The following is a 20,267-nucleotide window of genomic DNA, read 5'->3' as shown; positions in this document are numbered from 1 at the left end:
ACTCCAGCTGCTGTGAGAGGCAGCAAAACATCCTTCCATTTTATAGTTACAGTTTACTAATAAAACTCTCCACAGTATGAACAGTGGTTACATGAGCCTGACACAACTCAGCCCTGAGCAGAGTGACCGTCCTCTACTGACCAATCAGACTGCAGTGTTCACAGCTCCACCTTTTAGTACCAGATCTGTGTGCTAGGTACCCCAACAGAGGGGGGACCAAACATGGGGACAGTACGGAACGGTTCCTTTGGTACCATCCACAACTTTGAATTGCAACGGTTCCTTTGGTACCATCCACAACTTTGAATTGCTTCCTTATGAGTCTATACACTGTGTTTCAGGACAATCCTGCATAGCATATCTTTAGTGAAAATGTAATAAATACCCAGAGATGACTGTGTTGTTACTGTTGTGATGTGTGCACTGGTGCTGACCTGTATTTTCCAGATCTTGGAGAGCTCGTCCAGTGACAGTTTACTCCCCAGCAACTCAATGATTCCCTTAATTCTCTCACAGTACTGAGCCTGGTCAATGTTACCTAGGACATAAAAACAGTCAATGACCACAGTGTAAAGAGTCAACTTCAACCTGAAAGCCTGATCATTGTAATGGTTTCCATGTTGTTTGTAAGTGGTTACACAAACTTCAAGTGTTTTGCAGTTTGTGACAGGAAGCGATGGATTTCCTTACCCTCTAGTGCTATTGATAGGACTGAGTTTTCCACCAGCCAGTCCAAAAGTTTATCTGTGTCAATGGCATTTTTCACCGTCTTCGACACTGTACTCTCCTCTATCAACTTTGTCACCTGAGAGACAAAGATACACAAAAACAGTGTGACTTTAGATCAAGATCACCCAAGAAAAAATCATCTTTGCCTGCCTTAGCGTTGACACCTCAGATCCATTAAAAGCTAACCTCTTTGAGGGAGTTCATCTTGGTAGAGAAGTGAGGGGTTTTGAGCATGCGCAGCAGTGTGTCCAGCCGCAGGTCATCCACGACAGTAACCAGCTCCCTCTGGAACCGCATACACAGCAGCTTGATGGCCGACAGCAGGTCTGGGATGCTCACCAGACGCTACGGTTAACAGGCAAATGAGGAATAACTGAGTTAGTAACATCTTGGTTGGCTCACAATCAACATTCACAAGTTCTTAAAGAGACAGTTAAATAAATAATTCTTCTAAATTCTAATCCTGTGTCCCTAATTTAAATAGTTGATTATCTCGTGTAAAAAACACCATATATAAAGTATTTTAACAATAAAATCCCTCTCATTTTTCTTCCTGTAATACTGTGAATCATCTTGAGCTTAAGAAAACATACATACATTTATTGAATCAAATGTAATTTGGGGTGACAAGCTAACCCCGCCCATCAGGTAAAACTGCTTAACTGTTAAGCTTTGTTTACATTTTTAAAACAGCATGGTTGTGCTCCAGTTTGTTCATTATTCCCTCTTTTTCAAAGGGCGAGCCAAAATCTGAAGGCTCACCTGCATTTGTATCTGAGCACAATAGCCTCTATAACGTGTGTTAGCACTCTTATCACGACATAATGTTTATTTTTAATTACTAATATCAAATAATGATTGACAACCAACTATTAACTCATAAAATATTTCACAAAATGGTTCAAGAATTAATTTTAAACTCTTTAAAATTACATCAAAGCACCAATAACACATCCATTTAAACGGGAAATAACGTAAGATAATTCTATGTCCTTGTAATTCCCACACACGGATGAAGGCTTTTATAAATTAAATTAAATTAATTTAAATAACATTTTTTAGGTCGAGTTTGCCTCTTTATTAGGAAATGGGTGTGCAAAACACACTGGTGGGGTTTCCCTCCAAATGTATCGAAATTTTCAAGCGAATTTTGTGAAAATGCGCAAAAGAAAATGCGAATTTATGCCCGTTTCCATTCGTTATTGTTTTGCGATTATTGGGAGTCAACAGGAAGAGCAGTAGGTGGTGCTTCTCATGAAAAATGAAAAAAATAAAAACACCCCCGTGGAAGAAGAGTGCGCCATGAGATGACGTCATAAGAGAGCGTCTTATGCCCACTGTAAACAACAACACACTCAACTGACGCTCAACAACTGACCATGGACAGATTCCTGATAAACCTGTCGGCTCTTGGGAGAACTCTGGTTAGCATTTTGTCAGCGTTCACAGCGGAGCTAACCATCTTGAAGAAGAGACGACAATGAAGAAGTTTAATGTTAAGGGTACTGTCGGAAATAGCTGAAAGGAGACCACCGCGTTGTTCTCCGTGTGTATGGGAATCAGACGTTGCGCTAGACTTTTTTGTCGCCGGTCATAATCTATTTTTACCGGTCATTTTAATTTTCGTTTTTAAATGATAATAAAGATATTCAAAGACATTTAGTTTTCACTCGTTCGTTTTTAATAAATCCAACAAGCAAGTTATAAAGTGTGCATTAATAAGGACATGAACGAAAAGATGAACAGACATCCACACACCCGTGCCATTAGGCTTCGCCCTGGACACACTGGACAGCACTAACGCGTCACTAACGCGTCCGGTGTGTCCAGGGCGTTATGTAGTTATGTCTGTAGGCTCGGTGACACAAAATTAAAATTGTAATGAAGTGATTATGGTATTGAAAAATGTGTTCGGTTATGCACTGTTGTGTTATTCTAAATTATAAACANTACCAGGGCATTATGTCAACAACACTACATGAAGCAGATGAATGACTTTTTCTCTGCAGTACTGTGCACTCCGCCGCCGGGGTGGTGGGCAGGGGTGGTAATTGCAACCGGTCAAAATGACCGACGGCCTTCAGATTTTCCGGTCATTGTTGTAAAAAATACGGTCAATGACCGAGAATATCCGGTTAACGCGAACCCTGATGGGAACGTAGGCGTGTGAAGGACTTCTGGGAAGTAGTTGTCCAGCAGCATGTCACTCACGAACTCTGGCTGAAACATTTCTGTATGTCAAGGGCCACATTTGAGGATCTGTGTGCCGGTACGTCATCGTTTATTCGCAAAACCTGTTTCCATAGAAAAAAGGCGCATTTTCTTTTTATCAATTCGCTGACAAATCCACCCCCTCCAAGCGTAATTTTTTTTGCAAATTTTCGGGCGGATTTGCATCAGGGCACACCATTTGAGAACCACTGACTCACCACATCTCTGTGTCTGTACAGCTCTCAATTGTGCTGCATTTGCTAGGCCACGCCCACTTTGCTCAACAGCAATCCCATCAGATCTAAAGGACTTGATTTAAATCCCTCTTGTAACTAAACTACGCCCATATACTCTGTTTCACAATGAAAGATTCACACTATGCCCCAGATTCATCTGTGCAAGCGCCCTGACCAACCAGCAGTGTCACAACAAGGACACAATCCCTCACTGGCTTCCCAACCCGAATATGCCAACAAGTTAGACCACTCCCGGGTACCGAACATACGTGTTTTAGTCCCTTCTCTCTTTAAATCTAAGTGATAAAAGGGTGACAAATATAAAATGCTACCTTGTCTTTGAGGTCCTTTTCCTCCAGGTTCTGCACATATGTGATCATCTTATGGATGACTGGATCGAGCATGGGCTGGGGAAAAACAATATGAAACTTTAAGGCCACTGCAGCAGCAAAACAGTAAGAGGATACAGCAAATAAAAATAGAATATAAATCTAAATGGTGTCCAAGGGTCATATAAACAAACACATGTGATAGTTTTAACACTGGAACAAGGCAGACCGAAAATAAACTAACAGGATTTAAATTACAACATAATTCAACTGAAAAAAATGAAAGTATCCACACACAAGATCTGGGTCAGTGTACTACTCGAGTGAGTGCGTGTGCAGATGAGATAGCTCACCTGGACGAGGCTGGAGTTTAGGTATTCTGCCCCAACTCCAAGAGGCTGGACCAGAGCTGACACACACTGTAGGGGGGGACAGAATAACTCAGGCATGACACAAACCAAAAAGGAAATCATTTTATCAAAACCAGCTGAGTATGAGCAACTATGATAAGAACTGTTTATTGCATCTCTCTGGGTTTTTTTTTAGGGCGTGTCAGCATAATCCGTCTTGCATAGCTGTGGGAATGGGATTCGTCTACGGGTGTCACTTTTGATGGCTTATTAGGAAGACGTAAACAACAACAGCCCTCCACCACTCCTCTCAAATTAAAGGCCACAGGTCACATTGTGTTTAAACTGATACTGTGTTTTCACTGGTGCATGTGTGCATGTGAGTGAGCGTAAGCAGATGTGTGGGTGACTTTCAAATACCGGAGCCCAGCTGTCATTTGTCATTCAGTGCTAAATCACAGGAGCTTAATGAATGGTTCCCGTGTTCCTGTCTTTTTTTGATCTGGCTATCTTCCATCTCTGCTTCTGGGCTCTCTCCGAGCTGCTCCCGACTCCCCCACCTTCCTCCTCTATTCACTCAGTGCCCCCCCCCCCCCTGCCCCCTTGCACTTGACTTCCTGTTCAAAGCAGACAAATGAATGACTCAGCCCTGGGAGTCAGTCGAGTAGGGAGCTCTCCGCCCATTATCTTTTCTCCTTTCGCTTTCAGTCTCTTCCTCCTGTGCTTGGAGTATGTTAGGTATCTGACAGCTTACACACTTTGCCGAGCTCCCACTGCCACTGAAGAGTGGTCTGTGCCCGGTCTCTTCCGTATTAATATGCTAATGGTTAGAGGGAGTGTGTGTGCATGTGTGTGTGTTCGCACACACTGAATCAATGGCTGTGCACGGCTGTGGTTCCGGCCAGGTTCCCAGAAGGAAGCATCAGTACAAGGATGCCTCAGAACACATAACACAACAGAGCATTTCAACCATCACACAGTGGGAGGATGAGAGAGTGTGTCTGTGTGTAAGTGAGTATTAGTGGGAAGGGGGAAAGAGAGAGACATTCAGTCCCCTGCAGCTGAGAGTGGTGGGGGTAAACATGACGACCTTTCGCCTGCATAGGCTGTCTCAAAGTCTGCCGACAGACTAGCTTCTCTCCATCCATCACCAGGGCTGGAACTATCCCATTACTCTTAACATACGTCAGACCATTTGTACGGAAGGCAAAAAGATCAAAGTGAGGACGGTTATTCTTACAGCGATCTCAATTTCGTCTGTGTTGAGCTTCGTCTGGATGGCGGTGAATCCTCCCAACTCTCCAAACTTCACAGAAAAGAAGAGGAGAGGAGAAATATGAGGCCAAACTGACACAACTGTGGCATATGGACATGGAGACAACATCTGGGTGACTGCTCATCACTCACCCGATTCACCAAATCAACCAGCCAACCATGAGGCTCCTGAAAGACACAGTTATGTTTTAGTTATCCAGCAATGACACTGCAAATTATTGTGAGACACAGAACTTTTCTGACAGCTGCTGTGTGTCAGTCACACATGTTCTGCTGAGCCCCAGTGGCTCAGTTACACAACAACGTGGATGAAGAACTCGTTTGTCTGCCCCTGATCATGACTATGAAGAGTAAATAAAGGCTAATAAGGAAGTGTGTATATTCAAACCAGCACAGCTTTACATACTTGCATGTCCGTCTGGATAAACAGGCACACACACTGCAATAAAACTTAAGAGTCCTGACACATGAGGTACCCCTTACTTTCTGATAGGCGTTGCTCGGAGAGACTGCAAACTGGTTAGCCTCTTCTCCAAAAACTTCCGCCCAGTTCCTCTGACAACCCTTCAACCGGTTCTTAAAATGGTACTCGTTGTCAGGGTTGAAGGCCTGGACACAAGGTCAAAGACACAGAATGTAAATAGTTATCTCTTCTTAAAAGTGTCCAATACCTTTGATAAACTGACAGACTGACATTGGGAACGTTTACATGGTGCACACTAATATTTCCGTTATTCCGAATATGACAATATGGTCATGTAAACAGCTTATTCTGAATTACGCCATTTTCCGATTAAGACATGCGGGATATGCCTATATTATTCAGCTTTTTATAGCATTCTTTGGACATGTATGTAGCTTATTTGGAATACGTGTCTCAGTTGGGGTTTTTACCGTAGTTTGTGACACACAGCCTCTTGCCTGTTTACAGTCAGCTCTGTGCGTTGTCATGGATACGCTGTACACAGGCTAACTCACCAACAGTGAGCAAGGCTGTGGGGTTGAGATGCATGCCAAAAGAAAAGCCAGTATTTCTGCTCTGAAGGAGAAACACACCTACTTTTAAAGACTACTTGGATTTTAACAGACCGACCTTTTCAAGAGGGTGGTTAAAGGGATTAAAGTTTGCCACCAGTCAAAAACTTCTGGCACAAGCGACAGCCGTTTTACTTTTTCATAAAGTAAATCGGAGTTAGCGCTGCTGCACGTTAACGGGAATATTAATTAAATATTAATTTTCTTATTATCCATGTAAACAGCTTAGTAGGAATATTGTCTTTTCCGGAATGAAGGCAAAAACCGGAATAATTTGTGCATGTACACACAGCCAATCAATCTTCACACCACAGGCCAATTACTCACAGTGGCAGATTCAATTTTAAACGTAGGCTCACGAAAAAATCAGTCTGGGTAAAGCAATTTGCTGATTCAGAGCACGAAAATTATCGAGGCGCTTTATTGTTAAAGGGATAGTGCACCCAAAAATATAAATTCAGCCATTATCTACTCACCCATATGCTGATGGAGGCTCAGGTGAAGTTGGATCTCCGGAAGTGTTGTAAGGACTCTAAAACTTCACCTGAGCCTCCATCGGCATGAGGGTGAGTAGATAATGGCTGAATTTTCATTTTTGGGTGCACTATCCCTTTAAGATAGTACCCTTGACACTAAAAATGCACATTTAAAGCAACTTCCTTAATTGATCATCTGCCACATAATAAATATTAATTGATCATTTAAAGTAGTATGTGTTGGTTATTTGTTCTCCAAATGTTCCATCATTTTCAAAGGGTCAGGTCAAGTCAGTTTTTATTTCTATAGCATAAAATCACAATCAGTTATCTCATTACACTGTTCATACACAGCAGGTCTACATCATACTCTTTAATTTACAGAGACACGAAATTTCCCCCAAGAGTGAACACTTGGCAACAGCAGTGAGGGTATTTATTCTAAAGTTAAATAAAAAATTTTTTAAAGAACAAATACAAAAAGACAGGTTATTAAAAGGCAAATATTAAGAGAGACAGAGAGTGAGAGATAACACACCATAGTCAGGACTGCCATCAGGTTCACAGGTGTGGGGTCCTGCTTCACCCTCTCTGCCACCAGCTCCACCAGCAACATGAGCATGTTGTAGATTCCCTCGTGAATCTCCGTGCCCCATTTGTGCACAGCACTGCTGGTCAGCAACTGGTGATGGTGAACAAAGCAGACAGGAAGGAGAAAAGTCAGGAAAATGTGTGCAAATGAATCAACTACTACAGTCAATCTCTGCTCTGTTTCATTGCTCACCTTTTTAAAGGCCTCCGGCATGCACCGATCCATGAACCGCTTGCAGTTCTCGTCAGCGTCAGCAAGACCTGACAGAGAAGGAGAGGTTTGATTCACATATTTATCCCACTTCGACACATGGGGGAAAAAATAGCTGTGACGAGGGAGATACAGATTGAGCCATGTAGCACGAGGGTCCAAAATAACAACATGTGATAAACACCCAACAGTTCAAAACAAATCATGTCGCCCACACAATAACGCAGATGGAGAGCGTTTAGTTTAATGCAGACTTTCAAAAACTATTTTCATCCCACACAATTATGGTCTTACCGTGCCGGGCGAGGCAGGTGGAAGCGATAAGACACTTGCCCAGAGACTCCTCTCTCTTGTAAGGTATGGACCAGTGGTCGGTGAAGACTCGACTCTCCAGCTCATACAGGTTGGTGGTGGGAAACTCCATGCTGCCCCCAGAGCAGTTCCCATTCTCATCATTGCTCCTCTGTAAACACACACGACATAATTACAACATAATGCTATGGGTAAGCGTATTTCTCACAGCTCGTCCCTGCGTGGACCATTGTTTTAGGACACTGCAGCTGTCCTCTGTGTGAGGTTAATCCAAATGGCCTCTGGCAATGATAAAGTCAGAGAGGATGATGCTTGATTCTTTCTCTCCCTCTGGGAGAAGAGCGATAGCAGTCATTTGGAAAGTGTGTCCTCTCCTCAACAATCTGTCCTTCATCGCTACATCTTTTTGTCTCTTCTATTTCCTCCCAAGAAGCTTAAACAAATCCAGACAGGTGCTTGTTTTAAGTGTTTCACTGAGCGATACAGAAAAGGGTTGTGACGTGTAAGACAGGGTGTGAGCGCTTAAGTCAAATGTAATAAACACCCTGCCACATGACACGACACTGTCTTGTTATCAGAAGGATGCTACCCACGATGACATATTTTCACAGATCATATCTGAGCAGTTATGAAGGGCAAGTTAAAATTCAACTCATTCAAAGTCACCTTTTACACCTTCTGCATTTGTGGTTCAAAATGCTAAGTTCAGGTTTAGCATACAAGTGCTATTAAAACAAAATGGCCTGTGGCAGTAAAGTCTATGAGTCCACGTGGTGAAAGCAGACAAAGGATTATTGAATTATTTACATCATAAAGTTGTTTACATATTCACGAAGTCATCTGATTATTCATTATTAAATTGCAGAACTCCCTCCTCTGGAATAGTGCTGCCCTGTGAAACATTTCAGAACACATGTGCAACACTAAAGCGTGTCACGTCTGAATTCAACTAATGATTTATGTTTGCACTGTAACTCTGCAAAGCATTTAAGCATAGTAATCTGTGGAGACTGCTGTGTTGCATCAGAAGGTATCTTAAAGGGACAGTTCACTCCAAAATCAAAAATCCGTATCTTGACTCTTACCTGTAGCGCTATTTATCAATCTAGATTGTTTTGGTGTGAGCTGTAGAGTGTTGGAGATATTGGCTGTAGAGATGTCTGCCTTCTCTCAAATATAACAGAACTCGATGGGACTTGGCTTGTGGTGCTCAAAGTGCCAAAAATATACATTTTTAAAACCTTAATAGCAATGTCTCTTTCTAGAAATCATGACCTAGTTACTGAAGATAATACACAAACCTTGTCGTGAGCAGTTTCATGTAGGAACTATTTTCTGTCTACCCAACTACAACCACTAAGTGTATCAATGCACAGAAGGAAGTGCGCATCTACTAATGGCTCGTGCTTGTGACAGCACAAGATGTAAACATTTATGATGTCCACCTCAGATGAGATGTCACATTAGCTAGCTTAGCGGTGCTAGGTTACTATACAATCAACTTTGAGTTAAGATTACTGGCCAACCTCTGGCACAGTTCTTTCAGACAACCCACAAAATGTGCATACTCAGACTTGCTAAGTGTATTTCTGCTGACCCCTCGCATGTTCTAAAAGGAGAATACCAACTTCTGCACTTCAAAGGATGATTCAGAGTCCCTCCATTTGAACACAACAGGTTGAAAATTTTGTCTATACATCAGTCTATCCTGTTGCTAAACCAAAATCAGTGTGCTCCTGACTAAAATGTGAATCTGAGGATGTTAAATGATGTGTTTCATGGTCATAATTGTTTGGTGTGCTTTCATGAGGATGTGCTGTTTGTGTAATTGCATGTCTAATTTGTGTGTGAGCTCCTTGAGCTGAGCTGTCTGAGGACGCAAGATGAATTTCAGTTTGAAGTAACAATAAACTTGCATTGTGGGTGAGCTAGCAGTATCTGTGTGGTGATAGGGCTGGCAGATGTCGCTTGGCAGAAAGAAAATAGTTCCTAGCGCACAGAACTGCTCACAACAACATCTGTGGATTGTCTTAAGCAGCCGGGTTATGATTTCTACAAAGAGACATTGCTGTTGAGTTTTTCAAATGTATTTTTTGGCGCTCTGAGCACCACAAGCTGAGTGCCTTCTAGTTCCATTATATTCAAGAGAAGGCAGACATCTCTATGGCCGATATCTCCAGCACTCAGGGGCTCACACCAAAGCAGCCTAGACTGATAAATACCATTACACGTAAGAGAAAAATATAAATAATTTTGAATTTGGGGAGAAGTTCTCCTTTAAACTATAACTGAGCCCTGGGATTCAGCTCTCACTACATTATAAATGACCAAAACTAATACAACCCATTTGTCCATTTTGCCTGCGGGCACTGCGCAGTAGAAATATTAATAAAGCAAAGTATGGTTAGGTCAAATCTTCCCATTGTGAATACATCTCCACATATTTGCATACATAATGGTCAAAGTGTTCAGAGCATGTTACACTGCGCTGCACACTGATACATATATAATATAAAGTGATGGACTGGACAGAAAGGAGAGGAGAACAGGGGAGAGGGAAGGGGAGAAGAAGGCAACAGAGAAGCGTCATATTTCATCCTTTCCCTTTCTAGGAAAATTAGAAATGACAGATAGATGGACGAGAGGAAGGAAAAAGAGAGACTAACCTAACACCGGTCCTGGAAAACACTAGGTCAAAAGAGTAACCAAAAGGAAATTTTTTTATTTCTAATCCAGAACTGACAATTTAAATTGAGCATAAAAACAGGTTCTTTCATTTAAATTAAAGGAATACCTTCCTGTAGTTGTACACAACATGCAGAACCTGTCACAAATAGTAATCAAACATGCAAACAAACATGTAACTGAGCTGCAAAGCTCTATGTTTCACAGCCTTTAGGGGAAAGGTTCAGGTCCCAAAGCGGGCACAGCACATGTGTGGTTGTGCAGCACGATGAGGTAACTCACGCCGCGCTGTTACTATGCACCCTGCAACCCTCCTGGGACCCCCTGCAAAAACTGCAATGTGTTAGTGTGTGTGTTAAGGGGACTGCAGGACTATATTTAGGAGCAAAACATGGGGCCAAAGACCTGTGACATGCCTCTTAAGCACAAATACAGCAAACAGGGGAAGCGAATAAAGGAAATAAAGCACTTTCATCCTTGAAGCTGCATGTTTTAGAGCTTACTATGACACGTGGGAGTGACACCTGTTAATGTCTCCATTTCACGACAAATAGAAATTCTGTTAATGCTTCAATAATATACATGAGTAGAGAAATCCATTACAATAATGGCTCAAACACAGATGAATCATTCATTAGACAAACTGGTTTAAATGGAAAAATAGGCTCAAATTAGACTTCTTTGGCATGTGGGCATACATGAAAAATCTTTTTGGCAGCTCTTAGTGAAATTTAATGAACTCAGAGAGTGAGTCACTTTGGGCTGAGTTAGTCTGTAACAATACCACTGTTGGCATATTGACATAAATAGGCTCATTATCCACAGTAACCTGCAAGCGCGTGCCATTTTCTGCATACTGTAAATAACAACTGTTGTTTGTACTACACTTACTATAACAGCCTGCATCAGAGTGTGACAGCAGTAAGAGAGTATGAGGAGGAAGAAAGATGGCCAACAGGTACTGGAACCACTGTAGTTTATTTGTGCCTATTCTGCTGACCCATATTAATCACAGCAGCTCAAAGAGCTATCAAAGGGATACAACAAGTGGTTGGGAAGTCTGAATCAATAATGATACAGTTAAAAGGATTTGTGACTTTCTAAGAATGTGTTGCCTCCTCTGGCAGCATCTGCAGGGTTTAGGAGATCTGAGAGAGCAACAGGCTTCAGGTCAAGTTACTGTGGGCGAGTTTTCTCCAGCTCCACGAGGTGCCACTCAAAGCAATAATGGCATATCTTGTGTGGACAAGAATTTATGATCAGTTAGCTGTTACAACACGACATTAACACTGCGAACTAGGACAACATGATACGACCTGCAGGTAAATCACTGACAACTGTCAGGGAACCCATAGCTGGCCTCACAGCATCACATGCACGCACAGATTCTCCATCAGTAATCACTGAGTGACACCAGAAACTGGCATTTTGGCAGCTGAGAATGTGCACAGATGAATTATCAAAATGGCCACGTATGGTTGAGACATTGCGAAACCGCTTCGGAGTCCCGGTTCGAGTGGACTGCAACCTCGGTGGGAGCTGAGCACGGTTGACGCTGTCAGCCAACCTGAAAGCTAACGTCGGCTAACCTCTGCAAAGCTGCTGCAAGGCAAACTGAATGATCCGGCCAGCTGTCCGCGGGCTAACTGATAGCACTGATTACCCACCAGCAGAGTAACGTTACTGCCAGTTTAAATGTGTGACTGAAGTGATGCCTCTGTGCTGCTACACCTGGTCCTGCTACTGGCGCGTTCAACTCCCAACTAACGTTAGCTAGCCTGCTACCGCCTGCTACTAGCTAGCTGGGTTAGCTTGTAAGTTTAGAATAGCGATTTCGGTTTATTCCATCATGTAAGTAGCTATGCTTCATGTTAGCAGACAGTTCTCCAGTCACTGTGAGCCACTGACGAGCCCTGTCCCGTTAGACAGGAGAGTATTTCACCTCCTGCTCTGACAGCTCACGTTGGGCTCGGTGCACCGACGCTGCTAAGTTTAGCTAGTTAAATGGGCGAGTCCACTATTCCCCAGTTAAGTTCCAATTAGCCCAGTTCTCCTTCCTCGTTCCTCCAGTTGATGCTCGGTGAAACGCTAGTTGCTCTTACCTCGCTATCCACGACATCGTGGTAAGCAGGCGGGGGATCAAACCCTCCAGTCCCGGTCCGCCCGCTGTTTTCCCCGTCTCCAGTCGAGCCCACGCCGGGGGCAGGCCCGCTCTCCATCGGCTCGTATCCATACCCGAGTCCGGGGCTTTCGTTTGTCAGGAGCGCCACTGCCTCGTTTATGTCGTTCTTTGCCAGCCGAAGCGCTTTCCGTATCACGTCGGGGTCTGGGAAACCCATGCAGAGGAGCGTCGTTATGTGCTGCTCCTCTTCGGTCTCCATTTTTTGGGGTGTCTCAGTCTCTCGGGCTAATAGTAACGGGGTGTTCGGCACAGCCCTGTAGCTGTGCACGCCGCCATGTTTACAGTCCGGCGATACTAGCCTGTCACGATCTGGCTTCCCCTACAACAGCGCCGACACAGGTTGCCAAGAACTGCATGCCTCTCGCGGGAGCGCGCACAGTCCTGCACGGCAATGGTTTCTAGTAACAGTATTTTTTACTGTCCGGGGAATCAGGAATGTATGGAAGTCCATTTTCACCCGAAAAAAATTCATGCCTTTAACAAAAATAAATAAATAAAATAAAATAAAAAAATAATTATATATATATAAGGTGTATATATATATATATATATATATATATATATATATATATATATATATATATATATATATATATCTACCTTGAGAGGACTTACTATATCAAAATTTACCATTTCATTATTTATTAATACAAGAGTCCTACATGTTGTTATGGTTACGAAGATTAATGTTTAATAGCAGTATATTTTTACTGTCCAGGGAATCAGGGATGTATGGAAGTCCATTTTCACCAGAATTTAAAAAAATATATATATAATAATATATATATATATATATATATATATATATAGATAGATAGATAGATAGATAGATAGATAGATAGATAGATAAAAATTTCTTTCGATTTATCACTCCATCATTTATTAACACACATGTAATCATGTGCATCAAATGCATCTCCTGTTATTTCAGCAAAGGTAAATGTTATCACGCTGAGATGATGAAATGTATCTCCAAAATGTATGCTAGTGAAAACAAGTTTCTATAGAAATTGGAAAAGCTAATTTAGCAGCCAAGAAAAGCCTCTCCTGTTATTTTAAACGACTATCAAGGTATGAATGGAGAAACACAGATGTTGAGATGAAATTGTTTATGGTATCTAAGTTAGAATTACAATAAAATTACAATAAACAACTCACTTTGGAGAATTAAATTGTATGAAATCAATATTATATTGGTATTATATTTTAGTTGTTATTGGAAAACAAAGAAAGTAACCAAAGCATGCAAAGTGTTTTGGTTTCTTGTAGTTGTAAAATACATTTGTGTTGCTTTTGTTTTTTAAAATGGTGATAAAAGTCTGGGAAACAAGTTTCATTACATTTCGAGGTGGCAAACTGCATTCTCACATTTAAATAGCAGAGAGAACCAAATTAAATTTTAAATTAAAGCAATTGCAAAATGAAAACAGTCAAACATACAGCATAATGTGCATTGGTGATTTATTGCATAGACAAGAAACATAAATGTAGAACAGAAACATTGCAATAAAAGCATTACAATACTATTTAAAATGTGTATGGTTTAACTGTTTAAAATGACAGAGCAAGACTGGGGTTTGCAAAAATATATATTTTCAGGGATGTGCAAAGGCTCACAATAATAATAACAAACTTATATTTAAAAGACTTTATTCTTAAATTCAATGACCTTTTTAAAAAAAAATAAAAATTGATTTATGGTAAAAGTTATTATCTGTAATCATTCTGGTGACACGCTGCAGCCTTCATACAACATACTTACTCTAAGATAACTATATTTTATTTGCACAGGTGAACCTTTTTGTCTTGGTTTCTTCTTTTTAGTGACTGATTAAATACTAATTTAAAGTCTGATAAAACCAGTATAAATGTTACCAGCAAAATAAAGTTGGGGAAAAAAATTCAAGATAAAAGTAGTTTGAAATATTTCCGACTGTAATTAACCGCTGGTGTCTCACAGTCCAGCCTCAAACATCACCAGGGCGTGGCAATGCGCGCGAGTAGGGGTGGTGGTTGTGGTGGCGGGCGGACGTCACGTGAACACTCCGCTCATGTGACAAGGAAAAAGTCAAAACAGGAACAAAATGGCTGCAACTGGCGACGACGCCGCAGCAATGGACAGCATCTCCAGGGCACCAGCGGCCCACTTAGCGGCTCTGAATGCGGCTGCGAGCGCCAGCAGTCACACGGAAGGCCCGGAGGATGTGACAGAAAGCCCGGCGGTCGCTCCCAAAAAGCCCAGCACGAACAGTGAGGGATGCTTCATTGCGGCTTCCGTAGCTTGCTAATGCTAACGTAGCATATAATAACCAAATTATTTTTGACTTTCAGTGTGGGTTACATTGTAGACAGTCATTGTCTGTTTCCATATGTTTTACATTTTCCCTGTATTTAGCTTTGTTATTTTTATCCCCACTTTGGCTATTGTTTGAACTAAATGGACAAGCTGTGTTTTGTGTTGTCTTCATCCTGCTCCTGATTCTTTGGCTCAGGTGATGGTGGTGTGGAGACAGCAGAGGAGGCAGTGGAGCCAGCAGAGCCTGATATCAACGAGCTGTGCACTGATATGTTTGAAAAGATGGCCATCTTCCTGCAAGGGGAACTAACAGGTCTTCTAACACATTGCACACTTCCTCATTTTCTCTTCCTTAGTCTCTGCACAGAGGAAAACATATTAGCCAGATCAGTGATTTACTGATGCACTCCTTTTGTTTCTCACTTTCATTTCATTCATTTATTTATACAGGAAAGGAAGTAACAGAAACTTTGAGTTACAGGTGAAACCGGACTGACTCAGTTAAAACAAAACAACAAAAACATATTACAATACAGAATAAAAACCAACAATCAACATAGGCAGTTACATACATAATGCAAAGCAGTGGACTGAAGTGGCGTAAAATAGGATATGGGATTTAAATCAGTGGCTGCAGGTATGTCCTTCCATCAGACAGTGTTTATATGTGTTTGAAATGTGCAATAGAGGTTATTGCTCTAATGTAGTGTGGGATCTCGCTCCAGATCTCATTGTAAGTGTGACATAATGATCTTTGACCATAATGACTTGGAAGTAGAGCAGTAAGTGTAGGACTGGAGTTGTTATTTAGGATCTGAAAATAGAGTTTAATGGCTAGATCATCTGTGTGGTTTTGAAAAGTCAGAGCGTTAGAGTGTGAGATTGCGGTGCAATGATGAGTCCAACGGGGGAGGTTTCCATCTTGTAGGCTCTGTTGTATAGTCTTGCCATTGGTTCTATGGTTTCCTTTGCTGTGAGGAACCAAACTGGGAGACAGTAGAATATTTTCGAGAGAGTGATTGCATGTAGGTATGTGTCTGAGACAGCAGGGGTGAGATATGGTCTGATCTTGTTATAGACGTATAGTCTCTGGTTTAGCGTCTTTGTTAGGTTCTGAATGTGGTGTCGATAAGTGAGGAATACTCAAAGATATTTGTAGGTTTCTGCGATGGTTAGTGTTTGATTTGCGAAGAGAGAGGAGGAGCGCACACCAGGGTTGGAGAGGTGCTGACCATTGACGAAAATATACAAATTTGAAAAAAAGATGTCAGCCGCACACTCTAAGATTCAATGCAGAAATGTTTTCTTTTATTCAAGTACCAACGTTTCAACTAGACCATCTTCATCAGGGTATGGATGAAGGGGGTACTATACCCTGATGAAGACAGTCTAGTTGAAACGTTGGTACTTGAATAAAAGAAAATATTTTTGCATCGAGTCTTAGAGTGTGCGTCTGACATCTTTTTCAAATTAGTGTTTGATTTGCAAAATGAATAGGGTCAGACATAGATATTGTTTTTTAGGGGACTGAAAATACATACATTCTGTTTTCTTGACAATGACAGTCATGTAAGTGGTTAAGATTAGATGATAGTTTCGATCACAGTGTCATAGCATATAGTAAACAATTAGACTATTTTCACACGTTAGGAAGGTCATTGATATAAAGGAGAAAAAGTACAGGGCCCAAAATGCTGCCTTGTGGAACTCCCATTTTACAAGTTAGAGGGGGAGATGTTACCTGATTTTAACTACTTGAAACCTGTTGGATAGTTAAGAGGAGAGCATTGATATCACAGAGGGGGGAGTTGAAATGAGCTTAGTTTATTCAGCTGAATATGATGATTCACTGTATCAAAGGCTTTGCTTAAATCAACAAAAATGGCTCCAATGACATGGCCTTTGTTGAGTGAGAAAAGTATTTTTCAGGAAATGGTAAAAAGCAGACATAGCTGATCGGGTACAGCGGAAACCGTATTCTTTTCATGCAAATAATTTCCATGTTCTTACTTTACCAGGGACTTGCGAGGATTACCGTCTGTTGGAGAACATGAACAAGCTCACCAGTCTGAAGTACATGGAAATGAAGGATATCAGCATCAACATAAGCCGTAACCTGCAGGATCTAAACAACAAATGTGAGTGAGATACATTATGTGCACACACACAAAACAGTCATTATTTCTAGTTCATGTATTATTTTTACTACTACACCATGAACATGTGGCTGGTATGTGTGTTTGGTTTAGATGCTAGCCTACAGCCCTACTTGGACCAGATAAACCAGATTGAAGAGCAAGTGTCTTCACTTGAACAGGCTGCTTACAAACTGGACGCATACTCCAAGAAACTGGGTAAGACTCAAGTGCAAAAGTTTGCGTATAATATATTAGAGGTCCAGTGTGTAGGATTTAGGGGGATATATTGGCAGAAATATAACAGAATTAACACGTTTTCTTTTGTGTTTATTCATCCATTCATTCCTTTCTTCATAACCGCTTATCCTGTTAGAGGTGGCGGGGGGGCTGGAGGCTATCCCAGCTGACACTGACAAGAGGCGTGGTACGCCCTGGTTGGTCGCCATACCATCACAGGGCTGACACATAGAGACAGACAACCATTCACACTCACATTCACACCTACGGACAATTTAGAGTCACCAATTAACCTGCATGTCTTTGGACTGTGGGAGGAAGCTGGAGCACCTGGAGGAAACCCACGCTGACACAGGGAGAACATGCAAACTCTGCACAGAAGGGCTCCTCCACTCTGAGTTCGAAACACGAACCCTCTTGCTGTGAGGCGACAATGCTAACCACTGTACCAACATGCCACCTCTTTGGTGTACAATCACCTGAACATAAGTATAGCTGTCTTTTCGTTACCTTAGAATGAGCTGTTTGTATCTACATGTTGGTCTACGGAGTCCACCATTTTGCACCACTATGTTTCTACAGTAACCCAGAACCGACAAATCAAACACTGGCTCTAGATAGGGCCATTTGCATTTTCGCATTGGCCACTGTAGTTAGCAGCCCCTCCATGACAAGCAGCATTGGAAAAACACAGATTTTTGAACATGAAATTGTTTTACTCAGCGTTTTGACCAGATTAAGTCACTGGGTATGCTTGTTTTGGAGAGGAAGAGATCTCTACAGATAATTTGGCTCCTGTTAAAGACACCCTGAACATGTGGATGTTAAGTTACCTGAGACAAAAGGTGAGCACACATTAGCAGGTGCTGGGCTAGCAGCCTATTTCTGACAAAAACAGCATTGGAGAAACACTGATTTGTAATGTGGAACTGCTTTACTCTGTTTTTACCACCTTGAATCACCTGCTCCATTTGTTTCAGAGAGGAAGAGACCTCTGCAGATGAGTTGGCTCTCAGTAAAAACCTTCAGAACAATAAACACTGAAGTAGTTCCAGGTTTCAACTGGTTGCAGTTTGCTATCTTCACCACTAGATACCTCTAAATCTCCCTAAAACCTACACACCAGACCTTAAAGTCAAAGACTGTAATGAGTGAGAGTGATTATATGTGAATTAATTGGAATCCATCACACACTGCAACATAACATAAATGTTATACGTTTATTTCTGCAAGTTAACTAATGTTCTTACTAACTTGGCGAAATCAACAATAATATTTGTAAAATTCTACAATTTGCTTCCTTCACAATGTTTGGTGAGTGTCTGTTTTTCTGTCAATTAGAGCTCACACCCTGCATGACAGAAACATGACAGCCTCTCACTCTGTTTGCTGGCTACTTTGTCTGGTATGTGTGGCTCAGACCAATAATAGTACAGCCACATTTATCAGCTCATGTTGCAAAGCATTATGAAGTGTACCAGCAGATGGCGCTGTGATACCACACATCATTCCTGACCTAAACGCCTCCACAGTACAGCATACAGAGAGTCAAACATCACCCCATTGTGTTGTATTTGGACTCAAGCACTCATTAGCTACAGAGTGATCACATCCCTGTGTTTTCTTATCTTTACAGAGGCCAGGTTCAAAAAACTGGAGAAGCGATGAGAGGGAAGAAGAGGCAGACTGGAGAGTTATGGTGCCTTCTCACCTTCTTTAACCCTGCCTCGCCTTCCTCGCTCCCTGCCAGTGGAGCCAGGAGCTGCGGGGAGGATGTGAACTGAGACTGAAACAACAAACAGTCAGAGCCACTTTGACACCTAGAGAGGACCCTAGAGGAAGCAGCTGAAAGCACATGAATTAGTACTGCAGCATTTGGCTTAGATTTAACTCCAGCATCACTGATTTTGGCAGCAGTCGTGCAGCCAAGATGAGGGAGTGTGTGTGGTGTGTGCCCACATTGTGCAGATACACTTTATGTTAAATAAACCTGCTTAATTAGTAGCATATCTTAATTGAATGGTGGAATCACATAATACTAACTTACTACTAAACATAAAGAAACACAGCAGATCGGCAGAGACTTGTACGTTGTCGTATGTAGATATTTATATGATGGAGCATGATCATAGATGTGTTTTTAATAAAGCCTCAGCCTTTTAATTCTGAGCATTTCAGGCAACTGACCTCTGGACAGACAGATTTCCACTTGATCGCCTGACGTGCATTGGGATTTGTTGTTGTCACACATTCATCTGTCTGGGCTGTGTTAATAGTATCACAAACTGATTAACTTATAGAGTTTGGTATAAATGAAAAGGTTACTGTGTAGAGCACAGAGCAGCTGGAAATCACACTATCTCTGTAGAATGAGTTTAAAGTCTGCAGTTTGAAATAAAAGATACTTGATAAGTATGATAGGTTGTTTATCTGGAGATTTTGACACTGAAAACTGGAGGTTTTTTAAATAATAAATCATGATGTGCATATCATTACGTGACTGTTTCCTGTTACTGACAGCAGATGGCAGACCTGCACCACGATAGACTTGAATTGATGGTGTGAGATATTGTATCGCTCTGGAAAAACTGATCCACGGCTGAAGGAGCTTTGACTTTCAGCCTTCTCAGAAGAAGAAAAACTCCGGGAAGAGTAAGACCAACAGAGGGAAACAGATGAGACATGCTCAACAATTTAAAGGAAAGGGTGAATGGGTGACTAAAGATGTGTGCGATGCCCTTTGCCTCCTTTGTTTCCTCCTTTATATTAGCTGTCCCAGAGCAGAACCCAGAACCCTTTTTGCCATGGGCAACAGATTATCTAAACTGACAGGACCTCCCTCCTGACAGTGTGTGGGTTTGTGTGTGTTGCACATGTACGCTTGTGTATATATGTTTGTGCAGGACCTAATCTAAACCAGGTCTCTGTCATTAGTCCAGTTGAGGCCCAGGCACAGAGGGAGCTCATTATTCAT

The 20,267-nt window shown here is 41.7% G+C and overlaps 2 protein-coding genes across 4 annotated transcripts in view; one reads left to right on the top strand and one right to left on the bottom strand.

Moving 5' to 3' along the window:
• Positions 1–12,952, bottom strand: part of usp24 (ubiquitin specific peptidase 24) — a 47,056-nt gene extending 34,104 nt beyond the window's left edge. For all 3 annotated transcript variants that reach the window (XM_050056024.1, XM_050056022.1, XM_050056023.1), the window contains exons 1-12: positions 12,543–12,952; positions 7,738–7,906; positions 7,426–7,493; positions 7,180–7,323; positions 5,614–5,739; positions 5,263–5,298; positions 5,096–5,161; positions 3,859–3,924; positions 3,509–3,583; positions 916–1,074; positions 691–805; positions 435–538 (exon numbers count right to left, since the gene is read on the bottom strand). In XM_050056024.1, coding sequence (XP_049911981.1) covers positions 435–538; positions 691–805; positions 916–1,074; positions 3,509–3,583; positions 3,859–3,924; positions 5,096–5,161; positions 5,263–5,298; positions 5,614–5,739; positions 7,180–7,323; positions 7,426–7,493; positions 7,738–7,906; positions 12,543–12,821 — 1,407 coding nt within the window. In that variant the 5' untranslated portion in view covers positions 12,822–12,952. The remainder of the gene's footprint in view (positions 1–434; positions 539–690; positions 806–915; positions 1,075–3,508; positions 3,584–3,858; positions 3,925–5,095; positions 5,162–5,262; positions 5,299–5,613; positions 5,740–7,179; positions 7,324–7,425; positions 7,494–7,737; positions 7,907–12,542) is intronic.
• A 1,705-nt stretch (positions 12,953–14,657) lies between these two features.
• Positions 14,658–19,785, top strand: bloc1s2 (biogenesis of lysosomal organelles complex-1, subunit 2). Its single transcript, XM_050055628.1, has 5 exons — positions 14,658–14,872; positions 15,115–15,231; positions 16,937–17,056; positions 17,168–17,272; positions 18,930–19,785. Exons 1-5 carry the CDS (start codon positions 14,707–14,709, stop codon positions 18,959–18,961), a joined length of 540 nt encoding a protein of 179 aa, XP_049911585.1. The 5' UTR covers positions 14,658–14,706; the 3' UTR covers positions 18,962–19,785.
• The last annotated feature ends 482 nt before the right edge of the window (positions 19,786–20,267 follow it).

This window comes from Epinephelus moara, chromosome 10 (assembly GCF_006386435.1).
Source record: "Epinephelus moara isolate mb chromosome 10, YSFRI_EMoa_1.0, whole genome shotgun sequence".
NCBI lineage: Eukaryota > Metazoa > Chordata > Actinopteri > Perciformes > Serranidae > Epinephelus > Epinephelus moara.
The sequence above is the reverse complement of the archived record's forward strand: the minus strand, read 5'-3'. Positions and strand labels throughout refer to the sequence as shown.

Coding starts and splice junctions, on each gene's coding strand:
- bloc1s2 (XM_050055628.1), top strand. CDS start 14,707: ATGGCTGCAACTGGCGACGACGCCGCAGCAATGGACAGCATCTCCAGG. Junction 15,232..16,936: donor CCTGCAAGGGGAACTAACAG/GTCTTCTAACAC, acceptor TTACTTTACCAG/GGACTTGCGAGGATTACCGT. Junction 17,057..17,167: donor GCAGGATCTAAACAACAAAT/GTGAGTGAGATA, acceptor TGTTTGGTTTAG/ATGCTAGCCTACAGCCCTAC.